This window comes from Centropristis striata, chromosome 1 (genome assembly GCF_030273125.1).
Source record: "Centropristis striata isolate RG_2023a ecotype Rhode Island chromosome 1, C.striata_1.0, whole genome shotgun sequence".
NCBI lineage: Eukaryota > Metazoa > Chordata > Actinopteri > Perciformes > Serranidae > Centropristis > Centropristis striata.
The window spans coordinates 17,400,346-17,420,874 of NC_081517.1; the positions used below are offsets into that span (position 1 = coordinate 17,400,346).

At 39.3% G+C, this 20,529-nt stretch overlaps 1 protein-coding gene across 1 annotated transcript in view; it reads right to left on the reverse strand.

The window, feature by feature from the left end:
• Positions 1-7,098: 7,098 nt before the first annotated feature.
• The window catches only part of LOC131973337 (vasorin-like), a 39,365-nt gene continuing 25,934 nt past the window's right edge, over positions 7,099-20,529 (reverse strand). The window contains exon 2 of the mRNA XM_059335318.1: positions 7,099-11,284. Within this exon, the coding sequence (XP_059191301.1) occupies positions 9,149-11,263 (2,115 nt within the window). The 5' untranslated portion in view covers positions 11,264-11,284 and the 3' untranslated portion in view covers positions 7,099-9,148. The remainder of the gene's footprint in view (positions 11,285-20,529) is intronic.

Genomic DNA, 20,529 nt, shown 5'->3' on the forward strand with positions numbered 1-20,529 from the left:
TTAAATTTGGAAAACTTGTTGGAGGAGTTGGAGGATTCACAGGGAATGGGATCAAGATGAAATACCAGGACATAAAACTTGAGTCAAGAATCCCCTTTAAAGATTAGAAATGCATTCTGGAAAATACCATAGATCTGTGTTATGAATTAGTGCCAAAAGGTTTAGTGCATTCGTAAATGATCTTAAACACTATGAAGTATGCGGTTCCCTTTTATCGGAGACATCCAAACTCTCTGAGCCAGAATTTGCTCTTCAAAATGCATCAACGTCCAGAAAACATAAAGCATGCTTTTAGTGTACTCGCAGCTGTAGTAAACATTCTCTCTTTATCTCTCATTGGCCTATATATATATTACACAGGTATGTCAGCACTGATAGGAAGATATACTGCAGCACAAATGGGTTGCATGTGGAATTCATGGTTGTAATATGCTAAGTTAGGTACAGTGTATACACAGGAGTATGTATGCACACACACACTGAGCCAGGGGGGTTAAGAGGCTTGTTGGGTCCGTTTAAACCATTATCAAGTCCAACAATCTGTCTGCAGTTGGATTTCACCCCATTCACTCTTTCCTCCCCACTCTCTTCTCTGCACACTCCATCTATCCACCCCCAGCAAGCCCTGACTGCTTTCATTACAACCAGATTGTTCAAATAAATCAAGCCTCCCCAACAACTCCCCTGCTTTCTTTTTTCTCTCTCCGTCTCTTTCTTTTCTCTCAGCACCCTGCAGCAGTCCACCAAGGAGAGCCTTTAAATGAGAAGCACATTTTGGGGCTAATGAGGGTGATGGGCTGTGAAGTTGGGGTTTACTTTTAATTTAGGGACTTTTGTGGCTCCAGTGTATGCTGCATATGTAATGACTGTCTATGCTGACCAGCTTTGTTCGTAAATTCCAGTCAAAACCGTAGATTTTGACTGGAAAAGTCGTAGAGAAGTGAAAACAACTGTTGACCACACAGATGACCAGAAACACTTTGAAATTGTGAATGTGTCGCTAAGCCTTGCCCACGATACGCTGTTGCAATTTTCAGAAACTACAGTCTGGATATGAACGATTCTGGTTCTGCTTTTCAATTCTGATCCTTAACAGTTTGAGATTTTAATTATTTGAGGCAACAAAATAACTTTATTAAGGTTAGGGAAAAAAGCACATGGTGAGGTGTAACAAAAGATTGTTAAAAAATTAACATGAATATAATTATTTATGTGACATAAAGTGAGACGTACTCATGATATATAACTATGCACGGGTTATGCACCGAAGTTAAGTAAATTCAGATATCAATGTTCATTTTTGGTTTTACACAGCACGTCTTTTGGATCTAAGTCCTGTGTTTATTCGGTGGTCTTTGACATTCTTAATCCTCGGTATCCTCGATTCAGCCTTTTTCCTTTTTTCATGATTATTATGGCCACTAGAGTACATCACTGACTACAAACAAACACATGGCGTAACTGACTATATGCTGTTGCATTACCAGAAACTACAGTCTGGATATGAACAATTCCAGTTCTGCTTTTCAATTCTGATCCTAAACGGTTCCAGATTTGAGTCACACAGTCTCAGTCCTGTGTCTGACTGCCCTCGGTGGACTTTGTCATTCTTTATTCTCGGTATCCTTGCTTCAGCTTTTACTTTAACATTTAAGTACCGTTACTTCCTCCTTGACCTTCTTCATGATTATTATGGCCATTAGAGGGCGCCACTGACTACAAACAAACATACGGAGTAACCAACTATACACTGTTGCATTACCAGAAACTACGGTTTGTATACTAACGATTTCTGTTCTGCTTTTCGATTCTGATCTTTTACAGTTTTAGATTTTAATTACTTGATGCGTTTGGTCAACAGGTCACATCAATATTTCTCAGAAAAAACAAAACCTTTTGCACAATACATCTTCACAATTCACTTCCTACAATTTATGGAATGTGTACATTAACTATGTAGTTATAAAATGACACAATTTAATAATAATCTATGTTAATTTTTCTTGCTCTTACAAATAGGAATTAGGAATGGTCACCTGTCTCAACATAAATCAAACTTGTCATCTAAGTTTACCATGTTTAGCTTTAACTATTTTGTTTGGATGCTAATGGTGGAATTTTTATGAATAGGCTCTCAGTGATCCACATCCATCAAGTCTAAATGCTCACTTTGGTTCTTAAAATTTTGAATCCTCATCTTTCATGCAAGACATTGTTTTTTTCCACATTTCTGTGTCTGCAGTTCAGGGCCATAAAATAGCTAAAGCATAAACGTGACGCGGTAGCTGCTGCTTAGCTACCGACTGATCTCATTGGTTATCTCATTCCAAGATATTGCTTGTATCCATATCTTTGACGGATTAAGACAACATGGCAAGCGAGTGCTGCACTGATGAGTGTTATGTTTCTCTGGTAACACATTGTCACAGACACAGATTCCTCATTGGTAAAATATTTGTGGTCTGGACGGCTTTTCAAGCATCCCTCCATAAAATCTGAAATTTAACAGATGTAGTATTAAAATAACAGTATTACATTTCAGAAGAGATAGGCTATGTATACACATTCTTTCTTTTATTCTTTATGCCCGTAACCTCTCAATTTTAGACCATATATACCAGGAATAACTATGCTATAACCTGGGAGGCAGGTGTTTAATCTATGTTTTACCCAAGGTTTTTATTTGGGAGTAAGGAATGAATCATGGGGAAATAATTTCTCAAAAGTTTCTTTCACAAAGAAGCTGATCCAAGGAGATGACCAGGAATATTCCAGGCAGTCACAAACATGCTTTACATGACTCAGTTTCACTTCCCTCTTATACCATTCTGCACTATTTTTACATTTTATTAGGTTTAAGTTTACATTCGGTTGCACTACAAACTGTTTTGCCTAATCCTAAAAAAAGAAATCCTTTTTCCCAAGTTATACTAGAATGCCCTCCGAGGCCACACCCTTCAAAAGTGTTTCTTGTTTTAGTAAACGCACAAAACAACCAAACAAAAATGTTTACCCCCTTAGTAATTTTCTTTGGAATTTGCAATGATAATGTAAAAACCCTGCCCTCTGAGCCACAGTGGCTGCTGTCAGTCCTGCTGCTCTTTAAAAGAATCCCCTTCATTTTAATCTCCTTTTCATTAGAAACAGAAAGGGTGTAATCTGTTCTGTGAATATATAATTAGGTATTTGTGTTTTTGTATAGACTCTGCTGGTTTCCTGGGCATACTGATTCAGTCCTCAGTATAGAGTTGTGTTTAAGTCACATCCTCTGAATGCATTTATTCCCCATCTGTCTGATTGAAACCAGCTAAGACAACTTAAAATTTAAATCTAGTTATGTCAGAGAGGACTTCATAGAATAAGTTCTGCTCTTTTTAACTGTTTCCAAACCATATAGCCTACAAACACTATAGTAATGTTATTTTGGCAGTTGGTATACAATTTTTAATCTTACAATATAAAACACATGCACTCACATTTGTTCATTTACACAGTGAGCATTCTTTCTTCCCTGAAAACCATTCATTTCCATCATGCTTTGCATTGTGAGACAAAAGTGTCAATCAATATCCCTTTAAAAAAAATCAAGTGATTTTGATTTGCACGGGTGCTAAACTACATCCAATAAGAAAATTTAAGATTCTTAAAACAGTTGCATACTAGAATGGCATCCAATGGTGCATTCACATGCTCCTCAGATATTCCCATTTCACAAGTCTGACTTGTGTGTATTTGAGACTGGTTTCCCCTCAAAAACAACGAAATATAGGGCATTCGTATGGGCGGCAAAATACGACTCATATTTACCTGTTAGACTGTCCTCCATCGCTATCTTGCTGATGTAGAAGTAGTGATTGACGGCGATGAGGGGTTTAAATTAGGGACGTCACACTTGGAGTGGATGGGTCGAACAAATGGTGGACTTTCACCCAGGAGAACAGGGTTGGAACAAAAGTAATCAACTTTTACGTAACTTCCGTTTTTTTTTTACGTAACTTCCGTGGCTCATGTCGCCCCTGCCAGCTTACTGTTTAAACTGTCTTTTATAACACCTAACCAGGAAGTTTTCTGCCCTAAACCTAGGTCAGTGGTTTTGTAGCATAAATTCACAGAAACTGTAGCCTATTTTACAACCAGAACCGTACATGTATGTGTAATAATGTGTGTGCTATTTTTAGAACGATCCGCTCTGCTTTGTAACGTAAGCCGTGAAACGCTCATATGTGTGGTTATGATTGGTATTGACAAACTGTCTATTCTGTCGTTTAGGATGGAGATCTTGTTGGTGTGTTCATGAGCTTTAAGTCGTAATGTGGAAAACCCATCAGCTCTACAAAGAAGTTGTGCTGTAATTTATTGCTCAGTGTTTAGGAAACATGTTGATAGCTGTTTCCAGTATTTATGTTACAATGAAGAGCAAAGGAAACTGATTATGTGAGCTGTGAAATTAAATCTGATTTTTCATTTTTCTGACATCCCATAAATGCAACCAAGATGCAACGTGAACAAAAGTTTTATAAAAATTGTGTATCTGCTCCATCATTTGGATCTGCTTCAAAATTGAATTGGTTCTTCCACGTCTCATGGTTCAACCCTCCACAAAGTTTCATAAAAATGATAATCCTCCTGAAAACAAATTGAACTGAGATAAATACCTCTCTGGCAGAGGTAATTAGCATACATGGACTGTTTATACTTGAGAGGAAAGGTTCCACCCACTGAGATTTGTTCAACAGAAATTGCAGCAGATGTAATTAATAACCTTTCTGCATGCTGTTCAGGGTTCAGGTGTGTCATTCCAGGGCCTGGCAAGTTTAACATGCTGGCGCTGTGCCCTGGTTTACTGGGACACTTTAATTGCATGTAACCATAATTAATGTATTTAGTTAGGTTGTTCCTTTCCTGTTAAGACGAATCATAAGGCCCATTATATAAATGATCCATGGCAGTCACATCTGTCGGTCCAGTGTGGACTGCAGCTCCATCATTTTACGTCAGAGAAGACATACCTGAAAAGTGAAGTCACTATTGTATCTATTTGTGTTCAATTAGTGACATAATGCTAAACCAGGACCTTTGTGTAATAATTTCTAAATGCTGCATCAACAACTTACCAGCCAATAGCAAAATATAAAAGCAGCAGAGCTATGTAATGTCTGTTTTTTGGAAACTGTGTGTAATTTTGTAATCTTTTCCACTGGCAACTGTTCTTGGCTATTAGCAGAAAATACAGAAAATGACCTCCATCCACAAACCGGCATAACGTCACAAAGTAATCATGTTGTGGTTGAGGTTAGTGGGAATGTGTGAGTGCAAGAGTGTAATGAGGTATTGAGAGATACAGACTGTGTGTAATCAGCTTCTGTTGTTACTGGAAAACCTTTCTCTGTTTTTGTATTTAACGTTGCTCTATGACAACGTTCAGAACTGGCAAACAGCCTCAAATGGGCCCAAATTCCTCAAAGAGGAGGAAAATGCATGAACATGTTCATCACTGCACCATTAAAAAAACATGCAAAATTGTAAAAAAAAAAAAAAAAAAAAAAAAAAAACACTCACAGGCAGATTTAACATTAAATCCTTTTAATACTGTTCTCAGCATTGCTTTTCTGACAAACATCCGACATAATTGACAAACATAAAACAATACGGGGGGAAAAAAGGCAAGCCTTCCTAAATAAACAGGGAAGATTCTGTAACAAACAAGTTGAAAATATTTCAAACATTTCCTGCCCCTCTCACTGTCCAAAGCAATACAAAGAGTCTTCCAGTTGATATATTGGTTGGGGGGGTTGAGCAGATATATGAGCATCTGTGTCTGTGTTTATACTGGAATATTGACAGAATGAAGAAAGTGGAGAAGCCAGAGAATGGTAAGTTGATTTTGGACAGTGCTGGAGCGTAGTGCATGGACTCAATTATAAAACAGACAAGAAGTGGAAGCGAAAAACACACACACACCTGAACAAACTAACTGATAAAACCCAGTCATCCAAGCTTTTAGTCAGGCGGCTTACCAAAATAATGGGGACATGCTGGAAACAAAGAACCACATTTTTTCCACATGCTCTCCATGACCATAAGTTTTAATTTCTGATGGGGGCCACTTTATCACGATGGCGGATCAAATATGGCTGGCATGTGAAATCTATGAGAACCAATATATCTTCCAAGCCAATAAGAAGGTCAATCTTGGTGTCAAAATATACATTTTCTATAAATGTGAAGCTAATAAGGTTGAATTAAATGTATGCATGGTATTCATTTTTCAGTATACATGTACAGTCATGGAAAAAAATATTAGACCACCCTTGTTTTCTTCAATTTCTTGTTCATTTTAATGCCTGGCACATCTAAAGGTAAATTTCTTTGAACAAATATAATGATAACAATGAAAATTACTCAAAAACAGCTCATCTAGCCATTTTCCATGGTTTTCTTGATAATGATTTTGGTTATTATCAGGAAATGCATGGAAAATGTCTAGACATCAGCTATTAAATTAAACTCTTATGAGCTATTTTTGTCCAAACAAATGTACCTTTACTTGTACCAGGCATTAAAATAAACAAGAAATTGAAGAAGACAATGGTCTAATAACTTTTTCCATGACTGTATATGTTATACATGTATAAAATATATTAATGTATGTCCAACCACTTAGAACTGAGTTGCAAATTATATAAATACATGGCTCAAATGAACATATCTATTTGATCAAATAAACATCTTGTGATATTTTCAAAAGCTGTAAATGATTCCTTGACCCAGAAAATGTATATTTTGACACCAAGATTGACCTTCTAAGCGGCTTGGAAGATATATTGGTTCTTATAGACTTTACATGGCAGTCATCTTGGATCTGCCCTCTTGATGAAGTGGCTCCCATCAAAAATTGAAACTTATGGTGATGGTGAGCGTGTAAAAGAATTTGGTGCTTTTGTCCCAAATCTTCTCAGGACTATTTCTGCTGTTACTGTAGATAACCAAGAACCAAGGAAGGTCTTTTAAAAATTGATAACATTACATGACTTGTAATGCAATATAATGCAATGTCTTGTGAGGCAAAATAAAGGCCCTTTTGTTCTTGAGATACACATCAGCATGTAATATGACACTTTAAAATGTCAGTAAGGCTAGCACCACTGTTGTTAAGGCATGTTTCTGTAAACCTATTATACTTTGCAAGTTAAGATTCTTTCTCATGAAAGGAAAAAGACATCAAAAACACAACTAAAAAGCTTGTGACATTCCAAGCCCTAGACAGGAAAAAGAGAAGAAATACATCAGAACGGTGCACTTAGCCTGTGCATTTCACAGTCTGCTTGGCTGTAAACAAGCAAAACAGTCTTCAAACACACAAGCCGTGATGCTTAAAACACACTGGACTGTTGGGGCAGAGGCATAGAGCAAGCGAGAGGGTGTGTGAGAACAAACAGCTACAGGGGGACGCTGTCTAGACCATATCTCAGAAACGGTTCAGTCAGCAGCTCCGAGAGGAAACTAGGGCCTAAAGCTCGCTGACACTCACAGCAAATTTCCTTCGAGCTCTTTGAACTTGCTTTTCTTTTCTCTGCACGCGTGTGCTGCTTTATAGGGGTGGGTTCTGCGGCAAAACTGCCTTTGAACAAAATTTTGGGAGCTCTGGCTGTCAAAACCAGTCTGTGGCTTGTCCTGATGCAGCGCTGGCAAAGAAAATAAAGTGTCTGACACCTGATAGTTACATTCACTTGGTGAGTTTCTCAGACACATGTTGGTGAAACTCGTACAAAAGCATTCTGTGAGGTTTTAGATGCATGTAGGCTAAAATGCAAATGGAAAAATTTTGCGAATCCATGATGACTTAAGCAGGCTTTTTCAAGGAAGAAAAATAATGTTTTAATTTGCAATACTGACTGGACATTGACAGCAAAAAAAAAATGTTAAAAACATAAAAAGACACATGGCAAAATATCATGATATAACAGACAAAACAGCTTTCCCGTCACGGCACAGAACAATGCAGGCAAAGTCCATTCTCAATGGCTCTTCATTCAGTCCATTTATCTTTCACAGCAAATTCATCTCCCACTGAGCCGGAAGCTTCAGGATTTGTGGAGAGAATTATGGTAGATCTGTTGACACTGAAAAATCCAACTTCGCGTGTAATGTTTTGTTTCAGATTAGATCATTTCAACAGCAAAATATGAAGTTTAGACAGCTTCTACTGTCACCAATGCTTTGCAGCATTAAAAAAAACCCAAAATAAATGTTTTTGAATTATTGCCTTTCTTTATGTGGCCATCATAAGTCTTGTGACAATTCATGACACTGGAAAGGAAAAGAAATATAATTCTTTTCAGTGCAAGCTCTTGGAGTTGGTCAAAAAAACCATTTTGCACCAGGACGTGTGGTCCAGGCATCACTGTTTTCATTTAAACCACTGTCACTTCCTCCAGTTCTGTAGCCCAAACTGTGGGGCCAAACTGTGTCTCCCAAATCCAGCAGCAGGATTACAGCTCATTCACATATAAACAAAGATTTTTTTTTCTCCAAACGAGCCACTGGTTACAGTCGTGTCAATGCAAAAAGGCACTTCCGTTTTCAGTCTGCAACTAAGACCCTTCTAGTCGATTGCACTTAGTTTAATCACTTGGTTTCACCATCATCGAACTCTGCAAGATGATCATTGTCCCAAAGTGGTGTAGCACATTTCCAATATGCTGTAAATTTCAAATTCATCATTCAGTATCTCTAAAGTAAAGGATCCAGTCTGTAGTGTCATCATTTGCACAACAAAGGACAGTAAGTGCCACTATTTAAATTTGTGGATATCTGAAATCAGAATGGACTACACAGTGGTGTAGTGGTTAACCCTCACTGCAAGAGGGTCGCCGGTTCGCCTCCTGCCTACCGCTTTTCTGTGTGGAGTTTGCATCCGGCTCCCTCCCAGAATCCAAAAACATGCACTTAGGTTAAATTGGTGACTCTAAATTGCCCGTAGGTGTGAATGAATGAGAGTGTGATTGTCTGTCTCTATGTGATTGGCTCCAGCCCCCGCGACCCAAGTGCGGATAAGCGGTTGAGGATCATGAATGAATGAAATTGGAATGAAAATTTAATTTTTTAAGCATCCAAATCTTTCCAAATGTTCATATTCTATTGAATTTTAGAAATAAGATGGCTTTAAGGATGCTACATTGTTATTTGATGGGCAGTGGCCTTGCATCAAGGGTACTTCATAGTCCAAACCCCCGTTTTGTTGCAAGGATGGAGGCGGCTGTGGAGTGTGACAGCGGTCAATCTCAGGTTGCTTGTGGGGAAGTGTACCATTTCCCCCATTCTCCAGGCATGTCTTTATGCCCTCCAGTTCCATGGGATCAGGTTCTGCCGGGCCCAGCTCAAGCTCCATTCCCGCCTTGGCCTGCCTCCTCTTTCGAACACAGATGATTGTCCCGGCCACAACAGCCAACCCCAGCACTAGTGCCAGTGCAGCCAGGGCGGGGATGAGAGTGTACGTCAGTGGGCTCTGTGTCTCCACCCTGGACTCTGGGGATGTAAGTGGGACACCTTCAGTGCGAGCCTCTGTACACGACCCTGTTTCTGCAGAGCTGTTGGCCCTAGAGTTGATTCTTTCACCCAAGGGACTGGCACAGACGGAGTAGGTACAGTTGGGTCTCAAACCACGCAAAGTGTACTCAGGGTAGGATGCTGGTACACTCAGGAAATTGGGACGGCGGTCAGGCCCTGAGAGGTTACGGTAGGTCAACCTGATGCCACGGATGTGTGGTCGTGTCTCGATGAATCGGTGCAGGTCAAGAAGGATAGATGTGGAAGTGACCTGCCGTGAGCTGATGGCATCAAGCTCGGTAGGCGCCGGAGGGACAACTTCTGTTGCTGAAGGTGTTGTTGGCTCAGGAACCTCATCAACATTCTCACAGTAGAGGCCAGATGTTACTGACGGACACAGACAGCTGAGTTGACCCAATGAGTCAAAATTACAAGTGCCCCCATTGAGACAGATGTTTGCCGGGCAGATGTGCCCCACTAGATCGCCGCTGGTGGAGCTTGGGGAGACTGGAGGTTCTGGTGACAGAGGGCTGTCTGTTTTTGAGGAGATTGTTGTCTCACTTGGTGGTGGAGGAGGAGGAATAGCATTGGTATGGATGGTTTCTGGAGATGGGGTGGGCATTGGGGGAACAGGAGTACTTCCAATGGGGGAGCCAACCAGCACTGTTGTGGTAGGTGGACACCCAAAGTCTTTGTGCTCCAGTGCTATGAGCATCTTCCCAGCATTAACAAGAGGGAAGTGACATCTGGTTTCCTCAGGCCTCCCAAGATTCACATCCTTCTCTTTAAGCCAGACAGGGAACCAGGCCAATGGACACAAGCAGTTAAACGGGTTCTCAGCTGCTGTCAGGTGCATCAACTTTGGGAAGGTCTTGAAGAAACTCTTAGAAAATCCCTGGAGATTAAGACCACTGAGATCTAGTTCTTGAAGCCCACTTAGTCTCTGGAAGTCCTCCACCCTGAGCTCTCCCAGTGGGTTGGCAGCCAGGCTGAGCTTGATCAGCCCCTTGAGGGAGTCTTGCTTTAGGGCCTGAGGCACCTCAGTTAACTGGTTTGTAGAGATGTCCAGCTCATGAAGGTTCCTCAAAGAGGCTATGAGATCTTCATCCACAGAGGTAAGCCCCAGAGAGGCCATCTTAAGGGCCTCCAGGTGGGGAGTCTGGAGGTCTGATGGCCCCAGGGTTGGGATGTTGTTGTGGCTGAGGTCTAGAAGCAGAAGCTGGGGAAAATGAAGGGATGGCAAAGTGGTGAGCTGGTTCCCTTGGAGCTTGAGTTCCAGCAGCATCTCTAAACCTTCAAAAGCTTCCAAATGGATGCTTTGAATGCGGTTTGCATGGAGATACAGCCTCTCCAGCTGGACCAACCCAGAAAAACTGTCTTTGGAAATGTGGGTGATGTGGTTAGAGGACAGGTCCAAGTTCTTCAGCTTTGTCAGCATCTCAAAAACACCATCTGGAATCTCTGCCAGCTCGTTCTGGCTCAGATCGAGCATCTCCAACTCCCCCAGACCTTTGAAGTCATCTTGAGACAGAGTGTCGATGCCATTCTGGAATATGTACAGATTTTGGGTGCTGCTGGGGACACGGGGCACGGTAGTGGAGTGTCGATTAATGCAGAAGATGGAGGCCTGGGCCTGGCAGGTACAGTCTGCTGGGCAGTCAGATGATAACACCCGACCAGAGGAGAGGAAGATGAGCAGGAAGTAAGGTAGCATGGTGATGTCAGGTCTTAAACTCTGAAACACATAAGAGAGAGAGAAAGTGGTCACAAAAGGGAGGCTTTACGAAACCGAGACATAAAATAGACCTTTAATACAACACTGAAGCATGCATGCACTTCCACACACACACACACACACACACACATATGCATATAAACTGTCACACTGACTGTGCCATCATAGTGAATTTTGCTGTTTTATATCCTTGACGAGGAGACACCCCAGGGATCAGTACCCACAGCCCCAGGCGATGGGTTAACGCAGCCCACCCAGGGTGACCCTTCCTGGGCTAAGTGAGAAACCCATTCAGCCTCTTCTCTGTGTTTATGACATGGTCCTCAGCCCGTGAAACCACGTCTGCAGTAATGTAGCTCGACACTCGCAGCACCACACGGCTACTACATACAAACATATCCAAGGTAAATATGCTGTGAGTGCATTGGCACACATGCACTCAATTACATCTCTTACATATTTACGTAACATGAGCGCACATACAGGAATGCAGGAAATTGGGGGGGAATTTGTGTGTGTGTGTGTGTGTGTGTGTGTGTGTGTGTGTGTGTGTCTGTTCGTCTGTGCTAAACAGAGAGGAAAAAATTAAGTTGTGACTTGCAGTGACAATCTATCAATTAAAAAGAAACTTGAAGAGCATACATGTGTGCTAAAAACACAATCAAACTCTAAACCCCCCTCCTAAAACGAGTTTGTTTTGAATCGATTATACCACCTATGAATGCCACTACATGACTTAAAGGACTGAAAGTTACAGAAGTAACCTGTAATAAACTGTTTTTAATAACTTCTTTGAATTGAAAATCCACTTTTTGGTAAATTACTGAATTTAATATTTTAGCTTTTTTCTCATAACTGCCAGAGATTCTAGATTCTAATTGTTACTCTGTATGCTTTTACTATGTATTTAAATTGTGTCCTGTTTGAGGACCCCAGGAAGAATAGCCATTACTCCCACAACGGAGTGATTGCCAATGGGGATCCTAATAAATAAACACCCAATCAAATGTATTCTTAGCCTGACTTCTGCAGCATTTTTTCTTTTCTTTCTTTTTCTTGCCTTGTTTTGTCTGCAAACTGTCCATTTCTGTCGTATATACTGTATATTTACATGGAGAATTACTGTATTGACCAAGTATTGAACATCTGACTAATATTTGATTTAGGGAGGCATGGTTTTATCAGTAGTGATTAATTATCAGCCTGTAATGGGAATTTCATATGATTATGTATGTTTTACTTTATTAAATCTTTATCATATCATCATCTTCCTTAAGTTTATATGATAAATGATGCGTAATATACATACATTTAAAAATTTAAAATCTAAAGCATCAAACCAAGAAATAGCATTTTCATCTTCAGTCAGCGGTCAGGTGAACAATAATAAAAAATGGCACAGGACTTCCATGAAAAATGTCTGAACTGGTTGACCTAGTGTTTTCTATTTAATATGTAGCCTCAGGTGGAGTGGGATGTATGTTCACGCAAGCTACATAGAAATGAGTGAAAACAGTGTTGTGTGGTTGGCACATATGATTCAGAATTATGATGGGCTCAAGACTGGAGACTGTGACCTTTATTTCCAGACAAGTTGGAGCCTAAAACCACTTTTTTCCCCCCCAACTTGTTTGATTCCATCAGGGTTATTCTGGATGGATTATTGTGGTGTGAAGCGGTCCAAGAAGCACAAAGGCTGAAACTTGAGAGTGACCCTGGCAAAAGTCAAAGGGAGTTTAACTTGATGCGAAAAAGATAAAAACAAATGAAATGAAGGGACTTTTTAAATTTCATTTGGGAAATAAAATGATGGCATGAAATAAAATGGCAGAGTTTTCAAACACTTGGAAAAGAACTGGGAAACTGTTTTAAATGACCAAATAGTTTGTAGAGGATCATTTGTCTTCTTTGTTTGGCCTTTTGCCTGTTGCCAATATTTTCCTGACCACTTTTCATAAAAGTACATATCTATGCATCAGCCCCTTTTTCCTCTTTCCTCCAATTCAAATCAGGGGTGCACCTCCGGCCTCACGTCTGCCTCTGTCTCCTCCATTTATCCCCCGCTCCTCAGAACATATGAGGTCAGAGCCCGTCAGCTGGTAGGAATTTGCAATATTCTTTCAAAATCTGTCTTTATTAAGCACAAAAGGAAGAGAGGGAAAGTAAGTACGGCTAGAGCGAAACAGAGATTTAAGAAGTCACAGAAAAAGAACAGATTTCTTTGTGGCAAATAGAGGATTTAAAAAGTAAGTTATTTGGCATTTAAGAACTAAATTGGGACTTCAAGGGTTGCTAATTTAAACCAGAAGCTGCCAAATCTGCTGATCTTGTGGTTGGGCTTCAGTGGCACACTTGAGAAAGATCAAATCTCTAACCTGTTAGTCACATAACGGGCTAAACAACAAACTGAAGTGCTATGTTATAATTTGTTGGCCCTTGTTTATGATTATTGTCTGTGTTTTATGGAAAGTAACTGCTGATACTAACAAATGGGTGAAAAGAAGGCAAAGAATGAGGTGGAATGCAGTGTGTAGAATAAATCTTTCTCAATCTGCCTTGTCTTGTTGTAAACCACAGAGTGATGTCTGATCTCTGACACGCTTTTAACTTTTATTAATCAGCTTCCAAGTACAATTTGGTTTCCGTTGGTACTTGTTGGTGCAGTGTTTTTCTGTTTGGGCCAAAAGGTGAAAATGGTGGGAATTACTGTTTTGGTGGCCTGTATGTGTTGAACTGACATTCAGTGTAAGCACAGAGAATCTTTTAGTCAAACTCTGCACATCATTTTTAATCGTAAAGTTAAAGTAAAAATAAGTAAAACATATCTTTGAGTGTATGCTTACGAGGAAATTCACTGTGCAGAATCGGATAATGCATCTTTCTCACATATGCTACTAGTGGTGGAATGTACATTTAAGTACATTTACTCAAGTACTGTACTTAAGTACAATTTTGAGGGACTTGTACTTTACTTGAGTATTTCCATTTTATGTAACTTTATACTTCTACTCCATTTCTTTTTGAGGCAAATATTGTACTATTTACTCCACTACATTTAGCTGACAACTTTAGTTACTTTTCAGGTCGAGATTTACCATAAAAAAACATCATACATTTAAAATGATTAGACATTTTCTTAAAATTAAACCTCATAACAGTATATTAAGAAGTTAAAATGAGCCCTACCTTGAGAACATTTAAATACATCATTAATAATCCAATAATATATTTGGAATATGTAGCATATAATCATTTAAGTGGGTCCATTCTGCATTACAAGTACTTTAACTTTTGTTACTTTAAGTACATTTTGATGCTGATACTTTTGTACTTTCACTTAAGTCAGTTTTGAATGCAGGACTTTTACTTGTAGTGGAGTAATTTTGCAATGTGGTAATAGTACTTTTACTTAAGTAAGGGATCTTTTTCCACCACTGTATGCTACTAAAATTAATATGCAGCTGACTTTAATATGACCAAGACACTTAGCTGTTACTGCCTTCAAGTGTTGATATGGCAGCATTACTTTTATTCTGTGCAAAGTCATGCTAGAGACAGAAAAACAGCATGCACAACTTAAAAAAATGTCTGGTGGTACATTAAAGTCACCAAACCACTCTGTCACATCAGACAGAGGAAAAAGAGCTGCTATCATCGCCATTATTCTCAATAAGAATCGTGCAAACAACAATGCGCACCTTGATGCATGCACGCACACAATGAAGCCGTCTGCAGTCCGACAGCATGCTATACCGATGAGTATTAACTGTGATGACGAGGCATGTGACCGCTTTTGTTTAAGGTGCATGTCTCAGTTTAAAGACACGCTGCCTCGGCATCCGGATCTTTCTTTGTGTGCAGTCACTTACTGTTTATAGAATAGTAACAGGGTTATAATGAGAGCTGCCCGTCATTCCTTCAAGGGTGCTGCTGTTGGCACACTGGCTCAGTGAATAGTTTGATGACAGAGGAGGAGAGGAATGAAAGGAATATGAATGAAAGAATAATAATGTGCAGAGTCGAGAAAGAAAGGAAAGGCTTTGCTCAAGACAATCCACACAGTTTGCATATACATTTACTATCTTTTAACTCTGGATATGTTCTCCTATAAAACACTTGTCTGCAATGCAAAATCCAAAGTAAACAGTGTGTATATCTTAAGGCTTTGCTGTTCCATGAGGCCTGTGTCAGGACATGCGCTGTAGTAAAGCCTCCTGACAGCATGTGTCAGTTGCAGCCTCTCTGTGCTACATGCAGCTGGGTGGTAAAAACAGAAACACCTACAACCGCAGAGGATAATCAGATTCAAGCCTCCATTACAGCAAGCATCTGCCCTGCTGAAACATCCCTGTTTAAGAAACTGAATCCCTTCACGCTTCAGGGCTGCTGCTCTGCAGCTGAACCTGACCTCTGACCTCCCTGTGGGTCGAGGTGAGATAAAAGCCCTTCCGAGGTTAGAAAAAATCTTCACAATTAAGTGAATTTTAGTCATGTCTTGGCAGAAGTGAAAGCATCTTCCTGTGTTGATGTCATCAAAAGATCGAATGATGACCTGTGAGCTCCTCTTCCAGCTGTGGCTTTTGTTGATGTATCTTTATTGAAGTTTGCTTTATTCTATTTTCATATTTCTCTTCAAACAACACGTGGATGCATTGTAAATTGATTGCATTATTTTTGTTACTGTTCTTGATTAATCTTAATGAGTCTTGTGTTGTTTATGTAAATAACTAATTGATTGCATGTTGTATGACTAAGGTTTTTCTGGACTTGTTTTTGGAAGCTTTAATCTTTTACGAAGGTGATGATGATGAATAGTTGCAATAATTATAGGTCTTCGTAGAGTTGGAGGAAAAAATCGATACAGCATAGTATCATGATATTTTGCGTGGCGATATTATATCGATTCACAGCATCGGAAGTATTAATATTATAATATATAAGCAAGTATTAATATTGAACATTTTACTGGAAATACTGATATCATATGAAACTAGAAGATCTAAGGAATCAATAGGAAGCTGTTGAAATAATGCTTAAAGTTAGGCTTTTTTTAAGTTTCATTAAACAAAATTCAGAGCAGTGAATCTTGAAGTTGAGGAAAGTTTGATAAAATGCTGCAGTTGTTGTCGTCCATACATGTTTGATATCAGTTGAGTTCAGTTTGACTGAATACTTTGTTGGTCAGTCTGCGGTTTTGACTCTCATTGTACAGAAATAAAAAGACTGCGTGAGATGAATAGACTGAGAATTTTCTCTTATTTGACAAAATAATTCTTGATTGAATTTAATTTTGTGGACACAAAATGCAGTTAAACAGTTAAATCGCAATATATCGCAATACTCACCATATTGCAAAATTGCAATAATATTGTACCGTGACTCAAATATCGGGATAAAATCGCATTGTGTGGCATTTTCAGTGCTTTACTTAATCAAGGTCTGTGCAGAAGTTTGGCCAAGACCCTATCCCCTATACAATTATAATAACTTTACATTATTACAATGTAGCAGAGTTTTGGAAGAACTTGTATGTTATGCCTTGTTTGAGTTTTGATTGTCATGTTCAGTTCAGCCAGGCAATAAGCTCTTCAACCATGAATTAAACAACAAACTGGCAGGGCAGACAGCTCCTGAACACAATATTTTAAAAGAAGTTGCAGGAAAATGTATGTCAAAGCTGCTTGACATACACCTCCTCTATTTGGAAACTGCCTCAGCTTTTCAAAGGAATGACAGAATAATTTGGAGGGAAACAAGGATGCAGGATGCATGAGGTGAAGAATGAAAAGCTTACAGCTCAATCTGTGCAAGTATAAGTTCCTCCTTTTTTTTATCATCTCCTGTTGTTTGATAATAACCGGGTGCTCTCATCACAAAGCCAAGAATCTGCCATGCGCCATATTAACAACAGCAGCTCAAACATGGGGAACATTTTCTTCTTGCTTTCACATAACTCGGAGTTGCAAAACCAGTTTGTTTTGCTCTTTCATATATCCGTGATTAAATGTGACAGAGCATTCTGCTGCTAAGACTTCACGGCACACAGTAAATCCTCAGCTATTTGTATCAGCGCAGATAAGGCCGCGCGATGAAAGCGAAACACAGCCGTCAAAATGACACGAAACAGGTCAACACGCACCCGAGACCTGCAGAGCTGAGCAGAGCAGCACGCAGCCACGAACACACACACACACATGCATTCCTGCACATGTTCACACCAGCAGACACACACACACAAACAGAGCGTACAACACAGCTGGATTCTGTTATCCACAATACGCTGCAGCCATCTCTCACTGTGAGACAGAATGAAAGGCCCACATAAACCTTTGTCCTCCCCCGTGAGATTAGAAAGGTAGAGAGAGTGAAAAGAGAGAGGGAGACTAAAGCAATGAGTGTGAGAGGTAAACCGAGAGGCAACGGGACACGAGAGGGAAAGAGAAAGAGAGACATTTGGAGTCTAAATATCTGGTAGCTGACGACTGCCTCCATTCATCCAAAATCTGCTGTAAACAAATCCTGACTGCTAAACTTAAAGTGCATGACACAATCCAGATATGACAGTGTCTTATATTCTCTGAGACTGTAGTAGAGAGTCCAACAAAATCCTGTTCAACTACTGCTGCTAGACTGAGTATTAATAAAGAAGAATTAGGCATAATAAATCAGCTTAATTTGATATTATTTCAAACCCATTGTACTCAATAAAGTACAACTAATTCCCAATTTATTCAATCTACTTTGGATGAGAAAATGAACACAAACCATGAAAATGATAACCCCAAATGTCTGTTACAAACATCCATTCCAGTTTCCAAACTTACAAATTTGCAATTTGCGATCCTTTCTACAATCCGTCTAATCTTCTGACTGCTTGTGTTTTCCCCCAACAGACTTCTTTATAGCTACTTCAGCATGATCCCACAGTAATCAGAACTGACAGAAATGACAACCAAAGCTTGGAAAATTAGAATAAATTGTAATGAAATTGTTTAATTATGCAGTGTTGTGCATGAATGTGCTAAAAGATCAGCAGAACCTCCCTCCTGTTAAAATGAGTGATAGTGTTGAGAGCCCCTGTTGAGTTTTGTTGTAAACAAGCAAAAGTTACATGCAGTGTCATTCACTAAAATGCATTGTGTGAATTTGAGGCACTTTACTTAAGTATTCAATTTTATGTACCTTTATACTTTTACTCCACTACATTTAGCAGCTTTAGTTACCTTTCATGATATTTAACATAAAAACATGATACATTTAAAGTGATTGGACATTTGTTTTTATTAAACCACATAACAGTATATTAAGTATGTAAAATTAGCACTATCTTTACACAATTTAAACACTGCTTACATCAATAAATCAATAATAATAAACCAATAATATATTTAGAATATATAAAACAATCTGAGGTCCATTCTGCATGATGAGTACTTTTACTTTTGATACTTTAAGTACATTTTGATGCTGATACTTTTGTACTCTTACTTCGGTAAGTTCTGAATGCAGGACTTTTATTTTTAACTAAGTAAGAGATCTGAATACTTCTTCCACCACTGTGTGTATCCTCAAGGTCTCACATGCTAAATGCATCTTCTTCTCATTTTTTCCTTTTCTCATACAACATTTGCAAAGCTCGATTAAAACAGCATTGTTTTCGTCCATATTTTTACTTGCTGCTTGTCCTCTTCTACCCTGTATATGTATATGTACTTTGCTGCATTTCCTTATTGCCAGCTGTGGAATCAAACAACATCACTGCATAATGATCTTAATGTTTAAAACTCTGCAGAAGACCTTTAGATAACAAATCCAATTGTGCAATTCACCACAGGCTCTATCAGAACCCTGTGGCAGAAGGCTTTGTTCACACTAAATTAGTGGTGCTTCTACAGCATGAAATGATGTCCTTTATCATTGCATTGCATTGTTTTTCTTTTTCATTCCTGTCAGGGTGAGTACTGAGATATCAAAGGAAAGCAGCACAACCCCTGTGGTTAAGTCTTGCCAGGTGGTGAGGCTCCATATTCTTCATTTATTTACACTCGGCAGTGGTGAGCACTATGAAGATTAAAGAAGTCACCAAGGGAAACTGGAAATACTGATGGCAAAAACAAACACAGTGCCTGCACTGAAGAGCAACAAAGGGAACTGTTAGATCAGTATCAAAGGTATAGGTGTCACTTTTCCCCGGCTCCATCATTAGTTAGCTCTGATCTTCTGCTTTCTATTCAACATTTAATGAGTTGTCCTTTTCCAGTTTTATTAAAATAATAATAAATGGAGTTAGTATGAGCAGCAAAAAACACTCACAGAAAGTTTAACTATCAACAGAAGGGGATGCCCAGTGAAATGACCGCAACAATAACCTTTAATCACTAAAGCGGATGCTAAAAACAACCAAGATTTTCAGGATTGAATATTTAAAGAAAAAGAGTGAGGAAGAATTTGGAGGGATTGTGGGAGAGGTGAAAGAGGGAGGAGTGGGGACAGTAGAGCCAGGAAAGAAGGTACAAAGAAGGAAAGCGGGGATCATAAATTGAATAAGAATGTCGGTCTATGGGGAGATTACTTCATCCTCGTGGAGAAAAAAAGGGGACGTGAGTTAGTGGTACGAACCTCCCACACCCCCGAAACTCCCCAAAGTGGAATATCCTGTTACCTCGTACCAGTAAAATCAGTTTAACAGCTCCAGTCTTTCTAAAATCTTAGTCCCAAAAGCTGTTGCGTAAGCAGATAAAGTACATATATATGTGTAGTGTGGGTGGTGCACAGTGATATGTATGCACATGCAAAAACAAACCATATGTAAGGATAAAGTAACATTAATTGAGAACACAGACTAAAAGAATGCTAATTTCGTTTGGTGCAGGTCGAGCAAAGTGTCCATCACTTTGCTTGTTTTAACTATCTAAAATTATAGCACTGTGAAAAATTAACAGAAACAAATTACTTGAATTTTGCTTTGACCCTTTGACCCCTGTGCACTTCAGAAAATCTGCCCAATGAGACCTTTCCAGCATTTTTGCTGCACTGTTCTATTCAGTTTCACTTGCTTTTTTTTTTTGAGCAAAAGTTTTGGATAGTACCTGGTAATTTCTTTTGGCTACCTTGGTCCACTCTGATTTGGCAAAAAAATGGCAGCCCACAAAACTACACCGTACATTATACTGTACAACTGACAAATTGCAGACGTGCCTCTGTTTGGTTGCAGATGAAAGGATTCGACGAGAACCGCATTGAAG